Source organism: Microchirus variegatus, assembly GCF_963457635.1.
Source record: "Microchirus variegatus genome assembly, chromosome: 1".
Taxonomy (NCBI): domain Eukaryota; kingdom Metazoa; phylum Chordata; class Actinopteri; order Pleuronectiformes; family Soleidae; genus Microchirus; species Microchirus variegatus.
The window spans coordinates 12,491,615-12,517,383 of NC_139802.1; the positions used below are offsets into that span (position 1 = coordinate 12,491,615).

Below are 25,769 nucleotides of genomic sequence, written 5' to 3' on the forward strand. Positions count from 1 at the left end.
AAGTCACAGATAACTTTAATGTGTATATACTGCATATATGTGATTTGTGTGACTGAATATATTCAGAAATGAGACCTGGAAAAACACAGAAAAACACAGAAATGCCTTTAGCCAACAAAGCTACAGCCTAATTCTCTCTCTATTTTTAAATATGCCTGGCAGAGCTGTGCACACATCAAATATGCAGACAGGACATGTATTGCCTTTAGATGCAGAGGGTGCAACTGATGGACTGATGGGGATAATTAGGGGACCAGCAGACCTCTGGACACCAACAGCATCTGTGGCTGTGATTACATCGGACAGGTTTCGTGTTTGAGCCAGTGCCTGGACCTCTCTAGGCTTATTCACGTCATATATTTAGTAAGTTATTCAATTCAATACCAAATTAATGTGCATTTTGATGCTATATACAGTGTGTGTGTGTGTGTGTGTGTGTGTGTGTGTGTGTGTGTGTGTATCTGTGTCACTGACTTCCTCACAAACAACCTGTCACATCTGCTCTAGAAAGTGGGTTTGACTGCATGGCTCAGCACAGTATGGTGCCTGTGGTATTTGAGCCTGAGCATGTGTGCAGCGGATTGTATGTGGCTCAAATGAAATGCATGCCTGCTCACAGTATGTGTCTAAAGGCCTCAGCCCCAACCTGTTAAACGTGCCCTTATACATACTTACAAACGAAATGGCTACATAAAAATACACACATATATATATTTTTTTTTTCTACTGTGATGCGTGTAATAAAAAATGAGGGCATATTTTCTGCCTCATGACTATATACATTTTTGTTTTTTTGACACTAATACATTTTTGTGACTCAAAGCTTGCTTTGTCCTGGACATATATGGCAATAAAAAAAAAAAAAACAGAAAAAAGTTAAAAGTCTGAAGCATGTGTTGCAGCTACAGAATGTTAAATGCACAATGCTGGTGTCTCAGCTGTATTTTTTTTGTCTGGATTATAACGGTATACATTAAAAAAAACTGATAAATACACTACAAAGCTTTCCACAGCTGAAACCTGCAGGAAAACAAACCGATATTCCTCTATGTCCTTGTTTTGTAGTGTGACTCCAGGGACGCGTGTGCATGAGTGCTCCCTGAAATAAATGGCTGCATAATCACAGCCTGTCACATTGTAGCTGTCCTCATGAGGTCCTCCTCAACCTCCCTCACAGGCAGCTACTGCCTTTCATCCCCTCAGACAGCTGGGCTCTTATGGCACCCTACTGGGCTCCAGCCTTTTCGCTTATCCCTGATTGTGGATTTATGCCATAAGAGGCCAAGTTAATATAGGATTGAAGATAAAGTAGGGACCTTTGAACCTGGTGTTCGGCAAGCAACTTTGTTTAGTTCAATCCCAGGCTCTATATTGTAAAAGGATTGAGTTTGAGTTTGGTACAGAAGCTTTAGTGTCTCTGATCATGTTGGCCCCTTTGACTTTTAAAGGAATGTGACAAAGATAAGAGTAAAAAGGAGAAAATAATGCAAAAGTGGGAAAAGTAGAAAAGTCAGGATGTCACGTTAAGAACTGTAGTCCCTTTGAATGTAGAAAACTTAATTAATTCGTATACTAGAATCAGTTTAGTCAGATTTAAAATCAAAACCAAATGGTGGACCCATACGGGACCTGCCATGGTGTCTGGATTTGGGATGGTGCGGAAAAGCTTGCTCAACAACTATTTTTAAATCGTAAAAATAAAGGGGATAAGCCAACGCACTCAGAAATATTTGTTTGTTTTGTTACCTACATACACAAACTAAAGTGGTGTCTTAAAGGAAGTCTTATCATATTTTGTAAGAATGCAGCATATGAAAGTTCACCTACGTTGGATCCATGTGATGATTTCCCTTTGAAATAAGAAGAGGGATAATGGTGATACACTGATAAATTAACTAAAGTGAGAAATGACTGTCCATTTGTGCTGTTGCAGAACCACCAAAAAATATATATGCTGTTGCACGACCAGCAAAAAACTGTTTGTGAGTGAGAAATATTGGTCAAGAAATTGCACTTAATGTGACTTGTTCTAAATGTTGTACTTTATGAAGTATGCAAACCAGGTTTATTATGAACAGACGTCTCAACCGTTTGGTAGAGGGCTGTTTCTGAAATACGGTAGGGTCTAGTAAAAAAAAAAAAAAAATCCTTTGCTTTTTTCTTGGTGCTAGATGCCACTCACACTTGTAATTGAACAGTTTGAGAAAGGATCTGAGAGGCTTAACATTTCAAAAAAGACACTTATTTTTGGACACAGAATCCGTCATGTATGTTGAATTTTATACATTTATCGTCTAAGTATAACATACTGTTACCTACGACATCATTAGTTATTTGCTTCCTGTGCCACATAGAACTGTAGCGCTGTCATTTATCAAACTGTTACTTGGTATTAAATTCATCCAAAACATTTTTATTCACTGCTCACCCAGTTTAGCATTGTTTGGCCTTTTTTCATGACTGAGAGCACAGCGTCTGTTCATTTTCTTGTTTACATAAAGTATATCAGCAGTAGTTCCCATGTTTATTGAAATCACTGTCTCATTTTTTTTTTGTTACACTATTCAGATAATAATAATTAGCCATGCTTTGACAAATTCAACACTTATACAATGTCAGCTCAGGTTTCTTACAGTAGAAAAGTTTCTATTTCTATTTGGTGCGTTCAGAAAATTGAGTGTAGTCTCTGTTACATGCTAGTTTGTACCTACTGAGATGTGGAATTATTTGTTTGATGATTTTGTATGGAATTTTGATAGAATATTGATATTTGAGGGACAGCTCAGGTTGAAGAGAGGGTTGAAGAAAGTTGCGATGGTTTGGTCATGTGCAGAGAAGGGATAGTGGACAAACGATTGGTTGAAGATTGAGCTGCCGGTCAGGAGAAAAAGAGTAAAACCACAGAGATGGATCATGGATGTCCATGTGAAGGAGGACATGAGGACAGTTGGTACAAACAAGACACAAGGGAGAGAACAAGATGGGGGCAGATGATCCACTGTGGCGACCCCCAAAGGGAGGAGCCCAAAGAAGAAGAGGATTGATGTTGTTTAACACAAAGCCCTGTTATTTTGATATGTGATTCACTGTGTTTCACTTTTCTTTTTTGCTAAACTTTTATACTTGAATACATCGTTTTGTAAATGTGTTGAATTATTGTTCTAATCGGGAGGCTCTTGACATATCTGTAAAAAGCAATTTCACTGGAGGAAAATCCACAATGGCTCAAAACCTTGTGTCCTCAAATTAAGTTTTTGTGGCAATGGAGCGAGTGTGTGTGCTCTATCTTCTTTTGCATTTTACATTCTGTTGGCCTTGCACCTTCAGAAGAAAAGAAGAGGTAATGTGTGTGTAATTTTCTTATCATTCACCAACAAGATGACCTCACACTGACCACTGTCTTATCAGTCATCACTGGATGACTGGGACTATACGTGTGTGGTATGATACGTGACAAGGGCGTGTATGGGGAATTGAAGACAAAGGGGAAATATTGAGAGAGAATGTCATTCGTCAGCTGAAATAAGAAAGTGTCAAGGTGTTTGTTGTGATGAGACGTCTCTACAGAAAGCTTGAAAGGGTGTTGTTGTTTTTTATTCTGCCTTTATGAAATGTTTATTTTTTTTGGATTTTCTTGAGGTGAGCTGAACATTGGTGAGTGACTGTGGTTGTGCTGCTCATTATGTTGTTTGATAAATCTGCAGTGATCTTTTGGAAAGGTTGTATGAAGAGGTCAGGGGTCACTTACGAGGTCGTGGAGGTCATTCTCTCATCAGCTTGTGATGAATCACCTGGCTGCGTCTGTGGGGCTTTGCACACACACACACATACACACAAACGCATTTATATATGTATGTGTGTAGACCCAGGATCTATTGATCTGTTTGACTAAGTGTATAGTCTATATGTCATCATCTGTGTTTGATGTCATGGATTGTTCTTTTTAGCTGTGTTTGCTTGTGCAAATATGATTTATTGCTGTTGGTGCTTAAGAAGTAATTGTATAACGCAGTTCACTTCACGTGTCAAGCAGCTGGCACTGGCTCTTAAAGTGGCTTTTTTTTTAATCTGGCTGCTCCCGGTGTTTTTAAGGATGTATCTGAACCCTTCACAGCCCTGTTTTGAAAGAATATATCGGTGCATAGTGCTCCGAAAAACGAGAAGAAGAAGAAGAAAGTAGGCGTTCCTGATCAATAACATGAAAAGCCCCATTTGGTATGAAGTTATTTCCCATGATAACCCTCTCCATGTGTGTCTGTGCGCGTTTCCCCTTCAGGCATGTGGGAGGGCAGGTCTTTGCCTCCCAGGACCCAACATGCCACTATTGTGACAGGTGAAAAATGAAGTCGGACACACACACACACACACACACACACACACACACACACACACACACACACACACACACACACACACACACACACATACTTACTCACTTGGGCTTGATTAAATTCAGAAATCCCCATCTCATTGCTTCAACACCTGCTTCACTCTGCTTTCTCACACTGTTCAGTTCAGTCACATTAACATTAGCATTTATTTTTCTTGTTGCCTCAGTGCTCGTGTGCGTCCAACATGCCGGCATGTGGGTGTTGGGGGGCCCAGTGTGACAAATTTAAGCATCTGTTGGCCAGAGGGTGGTTAAGTTGTTCATTGTCTGATGAGTTGTCCTCCATTTTAGCCACTCGGTGAACCATTGTGAGTGGACCAGCACCAGTGCTGTAGGCGTCGGAAAGAAAAGTTATTTTCCAAAGCACAGATAAAACATTTTGCTACTTGCTCCTTTGAATTATACATTTTATACTTTTAAAAACATGTTTTCTCAATGTCTTAAAGGCAAAATGTCAACATAATTATTTTTCGGGAATGTCTAGTTTATAATTTCCATATTGAAATCCAAACAGGTGCACCTTAATAAATTATAATTGGCCTAAAAGAGTGTAATGGACAGCTTTAAGTTGATGTGCAGGCTAATTTATTTCTGTAACTAGTACCTGCACCAACGCCAAAGAGCCCTACATATTTATGTCAGTTTTCTAACATAAGATTAAAAGAAAATAATGGAGGTTGTCTGATCACCAAATGGTTCAAACAAAATTTTGACTCTAGTAAATGTCTGCTGTTTTTCGTCAAAATGCATTGATATCCATTTGATTTAGATCTGTTTTGTGTTCTGTTGACAAATGTACACATACAAATAGACATACATGGGTGAACCTCTTTGCCTGAGGTTTGACCAAAAAAATTTAAAAAATTTAAAAGGAGGAACAAAATGGACAGACATGTCCAGATACAGAGAGACTTTTAGCCAGCAGGGTGTCCGGATGTCCTGGGGACGCCCTGTACTGAACATAATAAGACATTAGACGCCCTATTTTTTCCTCCCCTGTTTTCCCTGGTAACTTCGCTGAATTTGAATGTGAATTGGCCGCAGGGTTTTTTCTAAACCGGGGAACAATGACGCTGCATCCCCATGTAATCGGCGAGCGCCAATTGAAAACCAAGTCGCACTATCAAATACATGTTATATTTAGGGATGCACCCAAAAATTGGATCCCCCACAGAACTAGATCCTTGTCATAGAGATTATTATTTGGATGTGGGGATACAACTGCGTGTAGAAAAGAGAGAGAAGAGACCCTATCTAAATCCTACCTAAAATCTTGGATACAGACTTAAACACTGGTAAGATACAACAAAGAGACAGAACTGGATTCCTTTTGGAAGTTGAAGCTCGCTCTACGCAAAGAAAAACTGGACATTACCTCGCACACAAACACACATTCAACTTGCTTTTCGACAATAATCTGGTTAAAGTAGACACGACATGCTGCGGTGCACCCGAGCATAATGCAATTTTAATGCAAAACAGATGACCTTGATATCTTGGCAGCACTGTTCTCAAAAGTTGTAGTAATGAGGCACGTTAGGTCGAATTTAAGGCCAAAGAGACAAGTGAAGACAAATTGCAGTGGAGGAGAGGAAATAAGAGAGAAAATAGATGGATGAAATGTAAATTCATAAAGACTGAAGAGTAAATCAGAGTGAGGTTATTTTGTTTCTAATTAATGACAGCAAAGGACCCACTAGAGTCATTTCGATTCCACTTTAATTAAGTTTAGTTATTTCCAACATATTCCTCATTTGGGAGCACTTAAAGAGGGAGTGAGCGGGAGATACAGGATAGAGAGAAGTGGACGCTGCTGATGTGTTCTTCACATGCTCTGGTTTTCTCCTACAGGTAATTTTTCTCTCAGCAGGTGGTGACAGACTCTCACAAGGTCACACCATTACCTTTCCCTGTCTATCATCCTCTCTCTCTCACTTATCTTCCTCTTTTGCCCCCTCACACACTCTGGAGAATCTAGTTTTTCATCTCTCACCTTAATTTTCCCACCTTTTGCCATGTCATTTCTCTCTCCTCTTTTCTTCAGTTTCACGGGTCAGGTCCCTGAGCCAGAGAGATATTTTTTTTGCATGGTGTTGTATGTCTGACAGTGTCCATGTGTCTCCTCTGGAAAAGGCGCAGTCTGCGAGCCATGACTCATGTCCATGTTGCGTATTCAGACCATTTATCAGGATTGAATCATCATCTTGAATAAAAATGCTGCTCCAGCTTTCCATTAAAGTTTATTAACACAAACAGAATGACATGAGATATGTTAGAAATTCTTATGTAGGGTGGCAGCTAGCAATTATATTCACAATTGATTCATAGTTTAATCCATTAAATGTCATATTTTGAAAAATCACAGTTTCCCAAACATCGGAATGATGGTGTTTCAAATGTTTTCTTTTGTCCACAATCCAAATTATTAAATTTGACTGATTTCTTTGTTATATTTAGCAAAGAAACCCAAAGATATTCTATATGTAAATCACATGGCATGTTTGATTTATAAAAAAGCAACACCCAAACCAACCGGTTTTTGGGGAATTGTTATTCTTGCAGTCCTATTCTACTGCTAGATCATTCTATTATAGCAGTTAGCATTTTTGTAGGCAGTATAAGGGCCAATTCCAATTCCTATATTAAACCCTCAATCTTAACCCTCAAACTCAACCCTTAATCTTAACTGGCCCTCAAAACCAAGTGTTGAGGGTTATTTTGTCTCCAAAAAAAGAACACTTTTACGTCACGATTATTTATTATGATCCGTTTGTCAGTCAAGAACGATAGCAAACGCTCTCTTGTCCGCACTGGCTGTCTATTGACAAAAGATCGTAAAATAAATGTTACGCAACAATGATGCCAGTAATCCATAATATGGGCCTAAACTAAGATAATACAATGGTTTTCATATTTTTTATATCAAAGAAAATACTTAATTTGTAGCGTACTCGTTTCGCTGCTTTCGACGCCATCTTTGTTATGTGAAAACATGCAATGCATTCTGGGTAGCCCTTGCTCCCAAGGGTGGTCTCGGAAAATCTCAATATTAAGGGCGATACAGCCCTTAAACTCGCCCCTCAACTTAATTTTTCTGAGAATCGGGACAGCACTTGCACTAGCGGGAGCGCATATTTTTGATATTGAGGGTTAAGCAAGGAATTGGAATTCACCCTAAGTGACATGGTCATCCGTGCAATTTTAAAGCACTGATATGAAAGCCTCATCCATTATTCACCCTCATCTAATTCAGAGAAAGCTTGTCATTCTCATAATCACATCATTAGGACTTGCGTCGCATGTCACGCCTTCATTCCACCTCACTGTTCTTCATAAAAGGTACAAACCCATCATTTGTAAAACATTGTTGTTTTACATTGCCGATTTTTAGCAACAGTACAGTGAGATTTCTCTAACCAGGGCTTTAAATTATCTTATATTATTGGAAGACGAATTGTGGTGCATGTGTGTGTGGATCACCTATCCATTAATCCCGGTGTTTTTGAAAATCACGGGATGTGATGTGTAAATTAAACCTTGTTAAAACTTGACTTGATCTCTGGTGTGTTTCTGGCCATGTGAATGTGCTACTAAGGTCTTGGTAGTTATGACATTGTTACTCAAAGTTGGGAAAATGTTGGTGTGAGATGTAGTTGATCTGACAGATGGCATATGGAGAGGACCGCCCTGACCCTCTGTTCACCTGCGCTGACACAAGCGCATACACAACACCTGCTGCTCCACCCCGTCTCTCTCTCTTTCTGAATTTCAGTCCAACTGTGTCAGTGACCTGAAAGACAGCCAGTAATGCGAGAGTGTATCTCTTTTTCTTGGACGTTGGTTGGTCTTTTGTGTTTGGACATGTTTGAAACACTTTTTCTTTGAAGTAAAGGAGGACATAATGCACATTTATTTACTGTGTGTTTGTTTGCATGTGCTTGTGTGTGTGAGAGAGACAGACTGACTGACTGACTCAGGTGGCAGGTGTGTCTATGTGCGTAGCAGCCAGCATACCAGCTGCTGTGTTCCTATCAAGTATCTTTAGTTACACACAGAGGGATTTGACACTGAACCAAACCCTGTGATGCTGAAACATAATCAGCATAGACCTATTCACCAGCAGACAAATACACTGTGGACACTGAGCAAACGTTGGCACAGATACAAATGACATGCATGCACATTCACAGGATTGACCACCACAAACTGTCAAACTGTCCTTACATTTCTAATCATTTATTAATAAAGCTGAACAGAAAGGGCAAAGGCAAGGAAGAGGTGTGCGTGCTCTCAGGAGGAGCACCGACAATCTTTTGGCCATTTTCTTGTTTAACTGTGATTTTTTTTTGTTTTGTTTTGTTTTTTTTAAAGCTCATGATCCCAGAGGCTTATTCAGTTGGCGTTAGCTAAACAAGCACTGACCTGGAAATAACTGGTTCTACTGAGATACTTTAGCTGCAAGTTATAGAAGATGACAGTCTCTGCCTCCTCTGTGTTAGCATGTTCTCCCTCCGTGCACCTTCAGGGTGACAAATGACTCTTGACTTACTTGAGAAACTTTTGAAGAAGACATACACACTATGACCAGACGGACACTCTCTCTCTCTCTCTCTCTCGCTCTCTCAAACTCCCTTTCGATGCATGTCATGTCCGGGCTCCATATGTTAAAGTATTGAGACATGCTTGATATACATTAAGTCATGCAAGATGACAGTGAGGACATTTGACCTTTACATGCCTTATGCTGAAGCCCTGGGGTGAATTTTACAAGCGATGCATATTGTGGAAGAGGAAAGAGAGAGCATATGACAGCTTGATCAACTTCAAAAACCCGAAAGAGGCTATATATATATATATATATATATATATATATATATATATATATATATATATATATATATATATATTCATTTTTTTTTATATGAAGGGGTTTATATATATAGAAGCTGTGGATACTAATGTAAAACATATGTGCCACTGTATATGGTGTGTTTGGTTATGATTGGGTGCACATCTACAGTATGTGCCAAGCATCTTGGCTTGGGCGCTGTGTACGAGCCAAGAAGCAATTTCACAAAGCAGCATATGGAGTGACAAAAGCCTTGAGCTTGCAACTTAGCTACAGGTGTGTTTATGGACTTGCAGTATTTATAGAAATATTCTGTCACGTATCCCACGCATGTGTTCAAGATCTCGCATTCCATTCAGTGGTGAGGATTTCCAGACGGGACTTTGTCCTAATTTGTTTTTCCTTGTATTCTTTGAGTGATGGGTTTGTACCTCTGCAGGTACGGGCAGACCTCCTCACATTTAACCTCAAGCAAGTGTCTGTGGTTTCCATGCTCTTCCAGCATTGTTGTTTGTTTTGACCCAAAAAAACAACAATGCTGACACGGAAAGTATGACCTGGACCTCAGAGGAATCACAAAAACATGCCCATAATTTTGCTTCAAATCTATCTAATGGCTTTCTTTTCCTTAGAAGTCGAATTTATATGCGGCCTTTAACAGCCCAGAAATCAGAGGGCTTATAATACAGGAAATGATATGAGTAAAGAAGTATTTCCCCTTTGGGGATATTCCATCCATCCATTGTCTACAGCTTTATTCCCCACATGAGGGTCGCGGGGCCGCTGGTGCCAATCCCTGCTGACATAGGGTGCAAAGCGGGATTACACCTTAGGCAGGTCGGCAGTCCATCACAGGGCCGACACCAGACATGACCAAAGTCCGGCCCGTGGGCCAATCATGGCCCTTGGTCACATTTTGTATGGCCCGCAGCTTTGGTTTTATAATGCATTATTTATGACCCGCGACGGCGTGGGACAGAAAATCGGCTTCAGTCACATGTCATCCCCATGAGCTCAGTTGGTAAGGAGTTCTTTGAAACCAGAGTCCTGGGTTCAAAACCCAGTTGTGGCAGACAGATACTTACATTCACCTCCTATTATGTTATCTGACTCCAGTCAGAACCCAGAGAAACGACACACATGGTGAGAACATGCAAACTCTTGTTATGACCGGGTCGTGAACCCGGGTCTTCCCACTTAAGCTAGGTTTATAGTCACCGTAGCTAGGTTTATACTCGCCGTAGTAGTGTGCCGTGAGCTCCAAAAGGTGGCGTGGCGCTAGGGCGTCATTTCAATGGAAGGCTGGCCGAGCAGGTCCGCTTGTACAAGCATTATGACGCTTCTGTCTGAGAGCACCGAGACAGTCAAATGGCCACGTCTAAAAAAAAGACTGTTTTTTGCTGTAGGACCTGAAAAAAAAGATTGATCACTTTGTTAAAGCAAAAAAGATGAGTGATGATTCTGGTGGAGCTGGGATGGCTGTCCCAATACGTGAAACACTTAGAGACGGGCAGTCGTTTTGAGACCAATGTAAACTATATCTGGAAAGTTGTTGTTTACTGCTGTTGCTAGGCATCGGATGTTGAATGTTTTGGTTGTACGCTCCCTGCCGTGGCAAATACTGCAGCGAACAACGCGCTGAATGTGCTGAGCATAAACGTCTCCGTACATACTTGAAATGCTAACTTGTCATTCTTACAAACAGTATTTTGTGTTCATAAGCATTTCACCACACGTGTCACCACTGTCTCTGTTCACGCTCACTCGTAGTTGCAGCTGATGCACCATTGAATGTACTATTAATGTGACTTCAGTGCTCATGTGATAAAACATTTTCTCTGTGTTGTAGAATACAGAGCCTGGGATTTTATTAAATATGAGCTCCTCTAGTTCAAAGTGTGAAAAGGAGAGAGAGAGAGAGAGAGAAAGATGTAACAGATGTGGTTCAACAAAAGCGGGTGAAGCAGCTCTATTCATCTGCTCCTCAAAAAAAAATGTCCCCCCATCCCTCTAACAAGCAAATGTATTTTAAAAATCACCTCATCATTTTGTAAAGCCTTTTTTCTCCTAACAGCCTCCCCCCATTCCCCCACTTCTTTTCTAATGTAATGAATCTTACCTTGAACCATCCTTTTAATTGGTGTCTACTCAGATGTAGAGGGAGAGAGCGAGAGAGGGAAAGAAATCCTTTTTAAAAACATTCCATAAATTAATTTGGACCAAGTAAAGGGGATCCTGCATTGCAATTTAATCAGACACTTTTCTTTGTTCACGGTGCATCCTTGGCTCTTAATGGAATGGTATTTGGGATAAATAAGGCACCGCAGTTCACTAAGAAGGCCTTTTACAGGGACTGATAAGGCACCGTGGAGCCACTTCAGGCTGCATGGGGAGAAGATGCCAGCCAGGGAAATTAACAGGCTGAATAGATGCTTAGCCTTCGTAGCTCTATAATGAGACTTCCATAGTCCCTGAATGCACATAGTGTACATGTACTCACATATCTGTTTTCACATGCATGCTCACATATCATAAATAACTCACAGCGCAACCAACTCGCATAAATTACCGTTATGCAAAACATACGAAGTCTAAGTATGAAGAGACGTAAATTAACTGACTTTCACTCATGTTGACTCAACGGTCAAACATGTAAAGTATGTACTAACATGCAGTACACTTTGCCAAGTATTGTCATTTTAAAATTCTGCTGTGTAATGGCTTCAGTGTTTTGTATTTTATTTAGACAGTTTAATGTTAACGAAATAAAGGAGTTATTATCACTACCACGTTTTAATATCAGCTCATTCAGGAATGATACTTTTTCTTCAGTCCCCAGACAGATTGTAATAGGTCAGTCTGTAAATGTGACCTTAGAAAAAACAAGTTATTCTTTAGTCTGATTAAATCTATGGATGGGACAATACCACTTTTTTTTTGTCTGATACAGATATCAAAAACTACCGATATCATTCCGATTTATGAATGTATTAAGCTGTTAATGACACATTTGAGTCATTTCAAAGACACAATTCTCCAACTGTGTAACAAATATTGACCTACCAAAAAGAAGAAATAAATAGCCCGAACATGACTCCGCTAAAATGGCTTTGCTGATTTGTATTTACCTTTTTACAGTCATATGCATAGTGAAGTATGCAATATCTAGGATTTTTGTATTTTATCAGATTATACGTTTTTAAATGTTGATGTCCCATCCAGAGATTTTGACCAGTGTTGGACCGATACCGATTCCCATCCCTAATTATAACCAGACTTTTAAAATGCATCTTGACGTGTTAGTCAGGCTTAAGTTATACCAAATTCCAGTCCAGCGCACAAATTAATGCAATTGGGAGTTGAATTACTACTCCAATTCTGACCCAAACTGGCCTGGTTGCCCTGGTATGCAGAAGAAGATATCAGTGAGGGAAAATCATGGCTAAATCCAGACCTGAAGTTAATGGATGGTGGTACAACGTGTTGGCGCTCAGCTACACCTGTGACGTAGCAAATCAACTGGAAAATGGCTGATACTAAAGAGCTGACAAAGGGCATATCGCCACCTAGTGTAACAGAGTCAGACACACTTCATTAAATAAATTCATTACCCACGAGTGTTTGTATACTGGGACAAGGACGGTTGTCCATTTAAATGGTGAGGTTGAGCTACAGCCACAGCTGAATTTAACCGTGCATTGAAACATACTGAGAGAATTAACCCGAGAAATACATCTCGGTTTAGTGTGCAGGGCTGTCACTATTTGCTCTGAGGCCAAGCCATAATATCACAGGCCAAAACTGATCTGTCCTGCTGTGAGAGCACAGTGGAACGAAAGCTACCATGCGATGCTGCGCCACAGCTAAAGCGAAGCATGAATCTATAATGTTTGGTAAACATTCCCAGTTGCAGTTGACACAGTCTCTCGTAAGCATGCCAGGTGCCATTACTTCCTGTCCCATTTTCCAGCATCGCAGTGGACTAAACCGTTGTTTGTGGGTGAGGTGTTTGAGACACGTTGACAGTTTACAGGTTAGCATTGAAAGCTGCTGTAAAATCCATACTTGTTAGAATAACATAATTAGTTTAGCTTTTTGTTGGCAGAGAAGAAAAAAAAAAGAGAAAAATTCCAGGTCAATGAGCATTTGCTGTTCCGCCTCTCCAAACACTTGCTTGTAATAATTTATGACCTTGAAACCAATCATGAATGTTTATGCTTGGACTAATTTTGGTGCGAATTCATTCAACCAGCAGTGACCTCTCACCCTGTCATCTTAGCCGGCTTTTTGTGCTTGTGTATTTGCACAGAAAGGCAAACATGTACAGTGCACATAGACACGCGCACACAACCGTGCACACTCATCTATACAAAGAAAGGTAAGTATGCACACACATACACACACACAGGAGGGAAAATGCACACACGCTTGTTCGTTTTCAGATTGATTCACACAGAGGTGAAAGGCCTCATGGGGAGTGGCTGTGGCTCTAAATGATAAATGTCTGCGTGTGACATGACCCGTGAAGTCTGAGACTAAAGCTGCCGCACTAATGCACAACTGCCGATGCTCCAGATAACAAGCCGTGTGTGTGTTTTACTCATTTAAATATAACTGATGACAACTTGGAAATCTTTTTTTTTTTTTTTGGGTGCACCAAACATCATTATTCAATACTATACTACATATTTAGGTCCTTCTGACATTTTCTGTGAGTCCTGTTTATGGTTTATAAGAAAAAAATAAAAATATGTGAACAATAAGAACTCTCTCGTTGCTGCTACTGTGGAAATGTAGGTTTTGTGTTTGTTTTCACCTCTTTAAGTCTTTACCCAGCAGTCGTCTCTCCACATCAGCCTCAGGCTGAGCGGCTGCTCCTGTACCTTTTGTCCCATAACAGCCTCTCCTATAGAAAGCAGGACTTTGCATCTGAAATGAAAATTCAGCTTTGGGTCTCCTTTCTTTGTGGCTCAGTCAAGTGTACATCTCTAACACAGTCTCCTGCACATTATGTGCATCTGAATGTGTGTGTGGGCCTTTTCCATTGCTTTTTTTTTTTTTAAATCAGCGTTTTTCCTCTATTGTGAACTATTCAAGCGACAAATACATCTCATTTACAATGAATGCGGTATTTATCGCACATTTAACTCATTTTTTACAAGACAGATGCCATCAGTTTCATAGTGCTAGGCAGGTGTGCGAGGCATTTTTTTAATAGGCCATAATGTGAAAGCCTTGCATTTCCTCTGACCAACCTTTACTAGACCCATGTTGACAATTGGCCTGCATTATATCTCCGATATATCTGGCGTCCATGTGAGCTAGTCATAAACTAGCAACCTTATAGGTGTATTGATTGGTCAACACAGATTGCCTGTATCCAGTAAAACGCAGCTCTAACATGAATGCCTTTATTAACCATGCTGGCAATAAATGTGAAAACAAGTCATTTGTTTTCATGTGGTTTTATTGTAGTTGCCCAGAGTAAGCTCTATCTCTCTGCTACTATCAGATTATTTATAAAGATGTAGATTGAAATCCACGTTTTTAGGAGTATACGGGGCAGTCGGACCCGGGCAACTTGTCCTTGGTGCTCAAGCTGTTCAAATCTGTATCTTGTTGGACATCGTTTACCACAACTCACTTTTATAGACCCACTTTCATGTAATTATCTTTTATTGATTGAATTAAACATCCCCTCTCTTGCCTTTTTATTTCTTACCTTGGTTTTATGTCTTCCTTTCACCCCCCCCCCCCCCTTTTTTCCTTCTTTTTTTAATTTCAGGTTTTGTCTCGTTCAGCGTCACCATATGGACATTCGCTTTTGTTATCCAGTGAAACACAACAGCAGGGAATGTGTGCGAGTGTGTGCGTGAGAGAGATATATCTCAGGGGGATTCTACAGCTTTACTCCTCAAACCCTTCTCTCATCCCTCAATCACAATCCTCAGTCCGAGCGTCCGCGCTCTCGTCGTCCTCCTCCCTTCATTTCTCTTCGAGTCCCGTTATCATTCTTCCTCGCCCTGACACATGGTCATGAAGATATGCTCTTGGCAGTTTTTGTTCTTTTTCCTGTCTTTACTTACCTCTCCGACTTCCTCGTTTGACTTTTTTGTGCGTTTCTCTGTAAGTTGTGTAGTTTTCAAAATCTTCTTATTTGAGTAAAATAAACAAATGATGCAAAATATATTAATCAGTGATAGACTCTTCATGTCCTCCTGCTGTTTTTTTTGCTGCTTCTTCTTTCCCAGCAATGTTCTTTTTCCCCTCAATCATGCAATCTGCCTTTTCTCTCCTCCTCTAAATCACTCCATTAATTATCTCTTAGACTGCTGCCGGTGAGATCCCACAGGTCCACACTTTTTTTTTTTTATGTTTGTATTTTAACAGTTGTTATACTGTTAAACTTTTCCAGTGCAGTTATTCACAGAGGAACAGCTGCTTTCTCCATTAGACAACAACAAAAAAAAACAATGTTTTCTCCACATTTATTCAGTCTGGGCTGTGAGCCAGTTATTGGAGATTTTCTGATGACAGAATGAAACCTGGTGGAAAATAAATGTGGAAAATGAATGTAACGGTAAACATACATTATTGTCTCATCAGTAGATCATATACAGTATATGGATTTTGTGTATGATTGTAAACGTAAGTGAGGCAAAGGCCAAGATTGGTATTACATTGTTGTAAAAGGAGAAGTATGTAAAAGTTGATAATATCAGTAGTGGGAGACTTGAATACATTTGGTTTCTCGGTCTCTCTCGCTCTCACACACACTAACACAATCATGCACACTCCTCCACACACCAGCTCACATCTTAATTACTGAAGCCTGATGGGTACTTAACCTCAACCCTTGCTGCTTATGCTAATGCGTAGAGGTCAGGAGTGTGCTGATTGGCTGGCTTGCTGTCAACTCAGCCAGAAATGACTGTCGGAGTGCAGATGAGGGGATGAGTGAAGAGAGGAGACTGAGGAGCAAGGACAGCGGAAATATGGGGGGGGGGGGGGGTTGGGGGGATAACGGAGAATGTAGGGATGTAATGAAAATAAATCACTTAGACTTAATGAAATTTTAATGCAGTGCTTCTTCTGTTGACTGCACCGGAAAAAAAGTTTTTGCTGCGTCAAAACTGAGCAAAGTCAAAAACGGCGTGGTTATTCAGGCGCTTGTCATTTTTTAAAACATTTTCAATCGGGACGGGTCACAGACCAAAAATGCGGTCGTGCTCTGCAGCGTACGGAGCTAATCAGGATCTTAACGTTTCAGTTACTTATTATCCTCATTCTGGTACTCTCACAAGTGTGACCTCATCCTCTAAGCAACATATTTGTTCGGGAGCATATGGCCTGCTCCGTGTGTGTAATGACCCCATCTGCCCCCCGTGTAGTGCTCTGTATAGGGCTGAGGGTGTTAAACAGCAGGGAAAGTCATTGAAAGGACGCACACACACGCTCGTATCCGTGACTTTGCAGCACATTAAATCAAATATGTTAATATCTTGTGTATGATCGGGTGATTCAGTCATGTGTGGGCATCCGTACAGGTATGAATGCAACCAAGAGGGCTGATGAGGACACTTCATGATCAGTTCAAATCCACTCTGAGAGCTTGGTAGAATACTGAGATGCATCTAATCAAGTGCTGTATGTTATTTTTTTTGATGCCTCGCCCCACATCCTGACAATGACAGCTGAGTGAGTCGTCTTTCAACTGGAAGGTTGTATTCCCGCAAGTCTACGTGACGATGCGTCCTTGGGCAAGACACTTAATCCCGCGTCGCTCCTAGCGGCTCTGTTGACAGTGTGTGTGAATGGCTATGAATGATGTGAAATTGAAAATGAATAGCAAAACCATAGTGTGAAGCAGCTTTGAGTGATCCTATGGAAATCTATGGACGTTACTGGCGCTCTGTTGCCCAAGTTATGAGGACTGAAATCGAACTCGATTGACAAGAACACAAGCCTTCTTCCTGCTCTCAGCCTGAATTGGTTGCTTGCTTTAGTTTCATCAAAGGAAATTGCTGCAGATGCGATTCTCACTGTTGCTCTACCGCCACAGTCGAGACTAGAATTACCAGCGCCCACTTCAGCAGGTGTTTTCAAACTGGGGGGAACATCGTGGTGATGCTTGTGGTTGTCCACAGATGTAGATAGTGATGACATTTATCCGAATGACTGCATAATAGAAAGTAGTAAACAGACATTATTCAATGAAAAAAACGTGACAGAAGTTACGATACAAGATTACATTTATAAATGCCTGTAAAAGATTGAATAGATGTTGTAATAACACAATTGTGGCTCAGAGGAAGTGCATCTTTTCACTTCCGATTTTGTTGTGAGAAAGTTGAAGGGCCCTTATGTAGGTCAAGAACTGTGGTCCATCTTAATGCCTAGAGTTATTTTAATGTCATATTTACAACAAGGGCCTCCTCCAAGTCAACCTAGTCAATTCGGTTGGATGTCTAGTCTGGTCTAATTTGACTGATTCACTGTGTCCACTCAGCTGTGAAAAACCAGTATGTATAGCACAGCCCTCCATGACCATTTGCATATGTGTGTGGGTGTGTGTGTGTGTGTGTGGGGCCGGAGAGATTCAGGGCGAGGTGCCAAGAAAGCCAAGGAAACTGTGTGCGTGCACGTGTGCTTGTGTGTGAGTGCACAAGAACATCCCGTTCTCTGATCTCAGAGGACATCTGCTCTGGTCCTGGTCACTGGCAGCGAGCACTCAGTCGGGCTCAAAAGTATCACCACGGCAACTGCATCACCTAATCCCATTCCATCTCATCCCGTCCAGGAACTGTGTGCGACGTGATTGGCCCGTGCCCCCCGGGGCGCTGAGGCGACGGATCAGGCTGCATCTCCTTACTCACTGTGTCAGCTACGAGTCTGAATCTGTGGGCGGGGAGCAAGTCGAAAATTAAAGGAACGTTTGGCACATTTTGGCAGGAGATGTGTGAATTATGCAGACGCACCCCGACTGTGTGTGTGTGTGTGTGTGTGTGTGTGTTTCTGTGTGCAGCGATGCCAGTTCCAGTCCTTCATGAGAAACAGTTTGGGGAGAATGTGCTGCTCCAAGCAGATAAATTCATTTTTGGCTTCATCTGTCTTGTTCCAGCCAGTGTTGGAAGTTTACATATCTCCTATTTGAAGTATTTACTAGCATCATGGTTGTGCCTCTGCTTCACACTTGCCCTTTTTCCAGCATCTGTTTACACTGGAGTCGTGTTTACTGTACACGATCCTTTACTTTCTATAATAAAGGTTAAAGGCATGTGTAAAAAAAGAAACCAGCAAACAAACATGTATAATAATAATGTGTATTTCTGATGATCAGTGGAAGTCTATGATGAGAAATCACATCATGAAAGCTGTCTGTCTTTGTTTTATCTTGTGTGGAATCTTAAGTGATTTGCTGTTACCTGCTCAGCGCACATCATGTGCCAATGAAGACTTGGATAAAGAAGTAAACACGCGACTAAAATAACCTTGAATAATACAAACAAGTCAGAAATAATCAAAATAACATTTCAGCATCTGCCCTCATCTTTCCTCTTGTCATCTCCATCTATTTCATCTATTTCTTTGTTCCTCATCTTATCAGCCTTTACCTCTCTCTCTCTCTCTCTCTCTCCCCTCTGCTCTCTCACACACTCCCTCGACCTCCATCACTTGCTGTCTTTGCTCTGCTGAAATACACAAACACGGTATGAATTAAAACACAACTGACAGTCTGTATCCAGTTTCTTTGCTCCTCCCATGAATCCTCCCTCACTTACATACAATCCCCACTTTCATCCCTCCCTCCCATCCTCCCTCCCTCCCTCGCTCCAACTGTCAGGAGGCTTCATTATTAAAGATTCATGGTGGAGTCTGGGCAGCTCTTCCAAAAGCTTTTGTCAGACAGACTGAGTCTCAAATCTCAGTGCCATTAACTGAAGGTGACATAAAGACTCACATGGATCCGCATGCTCACAGGCACACACTCAAACACGCACGCACACACACACACACTCTCTCTCTTTCCTCATGGTGTGCTTCAATATTCTACTGTCTGTCCATTGTGCTTGGCCCTTTTTTAAAAAAATTCAAATTGTCTCAGGAATTGAAACCTTAAGTGCTGGAATGACAGAGCAAGTCTCTTAAATATAACCTGACCCCTGCTTACTCTCTTGTTCTGTGTATTGTATTATGTAATGGACAGACGTGTACGCTTGTTGTTGGTGTTGCTAAAATGTGAAATGATTGCGCGGCCTGTTGGTCTCAAAGGTCCAGTGTGTCAGGAATGGTTGCATCTAATGGTGAGACTGTAGATGGATGACTCATCCTCTACGGTGAGGGAACTATGGTGGCCTTTTCATACCAGAAAGGATATCATTCTCCATTTGCATAGTAAGCCTTAAAATCCAGAGCACACAATGTGTTTGGTTTCTCCATTGATGCTGCTGCAGAAAATGTCGGCCTTCTTAAAACAAGTCCCTTGCATGAAGTACATATAAAGGGCTTATTCTAAGGCTACCAAATGTTTTTTTTCTAATGTATATAGTGACCCTCTTATGATTTTATGGCTGTGGACTTGTCAAAAAATGGTCCGTGAGTGCTTCTGCCACTTTTTCCAAGATACATTTCACTTTCGAGATCTGGCAGTTATTCAACCGTTAAGGAATTACAGTACTGAGAAGCTGACGTCATGGTGAATCTAGTCTGTGATTGGACAAGTGTATGGGTGCAAAGCTCTATTTCTCTGCTTTCCGGTATCCATCCATCCATCTTTTATTATTTACCCCCCACATGCGATTCATTTGAGTTTGGCCAAAGCCCAAGACCCCAAACCCAGATGTTGGCTGATCTATCATGAAAAAAAAGAAAAAAAAGTCAATAACAATAACAAATCTAATACAGTATATATATAAATATATATATATATGTGTGTGTGTGTGTATATATACGTGTGTGTTTGTGTGTGTGTATATATATATACGTGTGTGTGTGTGTATATATATACGTGTGTGTGTGCGTGTATATATATATATACATACATACATACATACAAACATATACATGCACGCAGTACTTTTCTGCTGTGTCAGTAAAAACAGACCCATGCCAGGGCAGCTTGAATAGTTGAAAGAAAGTTATACATCTGTTTGATGATCAGACATAATAAATGATCCAGTTTAGTTATCTTAGTTTCACATGCTGGTTTTGCACCATGGAATTTACCTTGAACAAATTCTTCTCCTTTTTCTCATGGGCATTTCATGAGGGAATAGCTAACGTGCCTTTGGGGGGTAAAACAATCAATGTTTTCCTTGTAGCAAAAAACTTTCATAAACATTGTCTAGTTTTCTCACTGTCTACAAATAGCATTGAAATGTAACTGCCACTTTTCATTGGCTTTTGTTTTTGTTTTCCTATTTTGAAAACACAAGTGTAGTCAGAAAACCTACTCATATTCATTTTTTGTTTGGACCTTTCCATTTGCTTTTGTTTACAGAAAAGCCCAGGAACAGGAGAAAAAGGTGGTTCTTGCAGGCTGTGTTCCCCAGGCCCAGCCACGTATGGACTACCTCAAAGGACTCAGCATCATTGGGGTATGTATTTATATGTATGCATATTTTTCAGGGACTGTCTGACTTGTATAAGGATATACTTGTATGTCATATATCATCCACATATTTCCTTTTGTTCACCTTTATCTTGTCCAGTTTGCTTTGAGGCGTTAGTACAGTCTGTCTGAGACACACACATGCAAACACAGACATACACAGATGGATTGACCGGTCGTTCACCTTGTTGCCACCCTGCTGTGTCTGTTCTATTCTGGCCTCCCTGCTGCTTGGTAGATCAATACACAGCCCTGGGAGACAAACCTCTACACTGCTGAGATGAACAGGGTGGAGTGAGAAAGGGAAAAAAAAAAAAAACCCAGAAAGAATTTATGATTCAAGGAGGGAGAAAAGTACGAGTTAGACGAGGACATGGAGAGAGGAGAAGATGAAGCTGTAGTCTGTTGAAAAAAAGAGGAAATAGAGGCATTGAGTATTTGAATGACACAAGCCAGAGAACACAGGGAATTTGCCATAGACACAGATAACATGGACACCAAAATAAACACATCATCTCAACCAGATTATCAGCTGAATTTTACATACTTCTTAATCTGACAATAAACTGCCCTAGTTTATTCTCCCAGCCTCAACTTTTTTAGTTGGCTTTAATCTTGCTTTAGTTGCTTATCCCATAGATTTGCATTATGTTAGTATCTCGGTTCTTCACCAAACACATTCTTTAGTAAATGCCTTGCCCTTTCCATGCAGAACATTGTGTATTATAATACTTGCTGTAGACGAGGGCAAAGATAGAAAGGGACAAGTGAATGATGTGAAGCCTTCATAGCATAAAGCTGTTGTAGGCGGGACGACTAAAGACAGTTGATTGTTGAGTCGGTTCATTCAAATACTGATATTTCTTGGTTATTAAAGCACGTTGACTTAGTCTAACAGGTTCTTTCTGAAGCCAAAGAGGAAGTGTAAACATATTGAATATCCACTAGGGGGTGGATCTGCAGGTTGCAAAAAGAACTCCGCTTGAAGAGATGGGAAAATGAGCCGAATTCTCACTCGATTTATAACATCAGCAAACAGTTTCCCAAAGAGTTAATTGGCTCAATAGTTTCAGTAGCACATGATGTCAATTTGTTTTCAAATGATGTTCCCATTCAGAGGAAAATGGATGGTAAAGTATGTTTCATTTGACACCGGTGTGATTGACAGCTGCTATTATCCAAGAGGAGCCTGGCTGTGAGTGAATCTTCTGACTTTCTGGTTGCAAAACGTCAACATGGTGTCTGCCAAAATCGCAATTCTCGAGGCATCAGAACGGGATAATCTGTCTTTTTTTCAAGGCGGATATTTTTGACAGGTCACAACAGAAAAAAATACACAGGTGTAAAAAAAAAAAAAAAAAAAAAAAATCAAACGACGGCTGTGTTCCATTAATCTTCCCCAGATTCAGGATGCATGCTGGCTCACTGCCTCGCCGTCCTGACTTGAATTAAATGAACAGAGCCATCATTAATGTCATCAATTGCACCTGTGCTTCTCCTGCTAAAACATGTCCAAAATATCTATGGTGTAAATAAGCCAAAAGCCAGCCTTCCACTGAGGGAACGTGTGTGCCTAGCAGCTAAGTAGAACGGCTGTTAAGAGCGTCGTCTCGCTCTCTCTGAACTGTGATTTTTCAAAGTCTGCCATTACTGGCCAGATTTCCTCAAGGCTGGAATTGGAGCCCAGAGGTGGTGCAGGAGTCCAATTCTCTCTCACATCACTTGATTTACATTTTGCAGAGAGGGAATCCGACAGATAACAGAAAATATGTTGTGACTAAAAAGAGAAAAACCTTGTTTCATGTTGGCGGAGTCGCAGGACTGTTGCAGATATAACAACATTTTCCAAATAGTGTCCCAACAGTTTACCATGACACAAGCAAGTCATTTTGTCTGTTGGTTATTTTAGATTGCAGCCTTTTAACTGTAATGTGTTCACTCATAACCCACTGATGCGTGAACACAAATGTGATATGGAACAGTCATTTCATTTTCTTCAAAGTCTGTGTCACCTCAGTAATCACAGGAGGAAACTAGTTAAATTATTGATGTTTGAAATTAAAGTGTTTTTTCCCCAACAAAATATAAAATGAATGGCCTTGGTGAAAGGTGAATGAGGATTATTTTTTTTACACATAGAGCAACATGCGTTTTGCATTTCTAGGAAATCATGCAGTTGGTAAAATTAGATTATATTATTAAAACCATTACTGGAAACCGAATTTTAAATTCACATAAAGTTGATTTAATGTTCTTGCATAAAAAGCAAACTGACATGCAAATCGGTGTAATATTGATCACTGAAATGATGGGTTGGGTTTGGTGGTGGGGTGTGGGGGTGTGTCTCAAATGTTAAGTTTCATATGCTTTACCATAAATAATGTTATTCTTTATAAGTAAACATGCCAGTGTGTGACATAATTACATTCAAGCCGTGTGGCATGTATGTATAATATAATTACATTCAGATAAACAGGTTTGAATACGTAATAGCCTTCAGGGTGAGACAAGCAGCTGCGAAGTTTAACACTGCTGGTCCTTTCATTGTCATGAGTAGATTGGATTATGCATTGATACACGCACACACACACACACACACAGGTCTGCTATTCTTCTTAGGATGTAGTTACTGCATTCTTCTTACCTTATCCTTCTTCTTCTACATTGATAACCAGTTAATGCCAAACCTTAACCTAATCACAGTTTAATTCTTAGACCTAAACATTACCGGTTCTGAGTAATAATTGGTCCTAAAGTGGCAACAAATATCTCTCTCACACACACAGCACTTTCCCCGGCACATTACCTTAGCCACTGCATACAAAATGCTAAACCGTAACCCTAAAACTGGGTCATTCACTATCAAACAGGCCTCTTGAAGTTGTAAGAGCCAGACACACGATCATAATAACAACTGAAAATGGTCCCCACAACTATAGAAAGACAAGTGCACACATGAAGAGCCACACTGACAGCAGTGTGTGTATGAGTGTGTACACGTTCCCCTTGTGTATCCTCCGTAGTTACAATCAGCCACACAATGGCAGTGACAGTTGGTGGGTTATGCAAATTAGATGCAAAACAGCAGTTGAGAATTTGTATATAAGGATTGCACTAACGGCTTGAGATAAGGTGCTATATAGTAAAAAAAAAAAAAGGGCTTCCTGTTGACTATTCAGTGTAATTGACCTGTGTTCCAGCTTTCATGTGTATTTCTATTGTGTTACCTTGCGCGAGGTTGAAGCAGAGTCTTTTGAGTGAGGTACACAGAAATGAACCCGCCGTGTTTTGCCTGTCTGAACTCGACATGCCACAACCTATATCAGAGATCTATTACTCACATCACATACATACACACAGCACAGGCCTTAGTAATCCTAGATTTACAATGAGTAACCAGTGTTGTAAACGGTCTAGGCCAGGGGTCTCAAACTGGCGGCTCAGGGCCCACATGCGGGGCACAATCGATTAGATGCGGTCCCCCACTCAATATCATGTTATAATGAAAACATGGCCCACGACCTCACCGTCTTTTAAACACAGTGTGTGTAGCTGAGGCACAGCTATAATATAATGTTTGCTAGCAATTTTTTTTATAACAGTAATAAGACATTTGGTGGTCGTTATCCCATTATTAAATGTATCATATACATAATTTTGTATCATAAATAGTATTATTAAAGCTCACATAGAGTGGTCCAGGTGCACATGTTAGTTATGGAGGTCTACTTGTATACATTAACTTGTTTTTATGGTCAAAAACCTCTTAGTTGCTGTAAACGAGCCGATAGAAATCTCTCTTTTCTGAAGCTCTCCTCAGCCGTGATATTTCAGACTGAAATCTCTCACCCAGAAGACAGAGTGTGTTGTGATTAGCCAGCCAGCGTAGAGCCTTCCCAAATGTCTTGTGCCAATACCCAGAAGTGACATAATCACGCTCGTGAAACACCTCCACAACGGACGTTATTCTTCTTCTGCGGTTCAGAGATCGCGTTGAGCCCGAGATTACAATAAAACACAGCGTTCTCAGCCATGGCTGAACTGTTTGTTTCGAAACTTCAGGGCTTCATAAACAAGGTAATGACGCAGATACACACTAAAAACAGCGTTAATTGGAACTTTCGGTCTAGGTCCGCTTTAAGTATACGTGTGATATCACGATGCAGTATTGTGAACAGTTGTTTTTTTTTTCCCCACTTTTTGTTCTCTGGGCCGACCCCCTCATGACCACGATAGTTGCGCATTGGCCCCCAGGTCATTTGAGTTTGAGACCCCTGTTCTCGGCAGTGTACAGCGCAGAGCAAAAAAGCATTTCTAGCATTAAACTGCTCTCAAATGACTAAGTGAAAACAAGTTTGAAACATTTCAACTCGGTATTAAAAGGGAAAAACTGACGAATCAGATTCCTCTTATGATTCAGACCCTTTGCTGTGAGACACAGATGCTCCCTGTGGCCTCTACCTTACCTCTAATGACCCTCATGAACTGGAATGTGTCTGTAGATCTGCTGCTCACTGGATATATTAAACACCATTGTGTAATGTAACTCTGAAAACTGTTGTGTATTTGAAAAAAATAATCCAGACCAGACTGTGTCTGGCTGTGGCCAAAGTCACTGGCATCACATTCACTCCTACTCTGATATATGATTTGCAACAAAAAAAACAACAACATCAATTTATACAATTAAATTGAAAGGCCAGTATTGCACAGTGAGTGAGTTCTGTAATAAGTGAACACTTGCTGCTTTTCTGAATGAAACCAGATTGTCTTTTTTTTTGCTTTATTATATAACACGTATGTAATTGCTGACTGCAAAAGAACAGCCTGTTCCAAGCGAGTGTGTCTGAAAGTAGAGTTACACTGTGTAAAGGACCTGCAGGCATTGATCGCTGGTGAAATTGAGGGTATTAGAAGTG

General features: G+C 40.6%; 1 protein-coding gene across 1 annotated transcript in view; it reads left to right on the forward strand.

Annotated features, from left to right (window-relative positions):
* The window catches only part of cdkal1 (CDK5 regulatory subunit associated protein 1-like 1), a 230,031-nt gene that overhangs the window by 45,864 nt on the left and 158,398 nt on the right, over positions 1–25,769 (forward strand). The window contains exon 5 of the mRNA XM_083894656.1: positions 20,740–20,836. Within this exon, the coding sequence (XP_083750782.1) occupies positions 20,740–20,836 (97 nt within the window). The remainder of the gene's footprint in view (positions 1–20,739; positions 20,837–25,769) is intronic.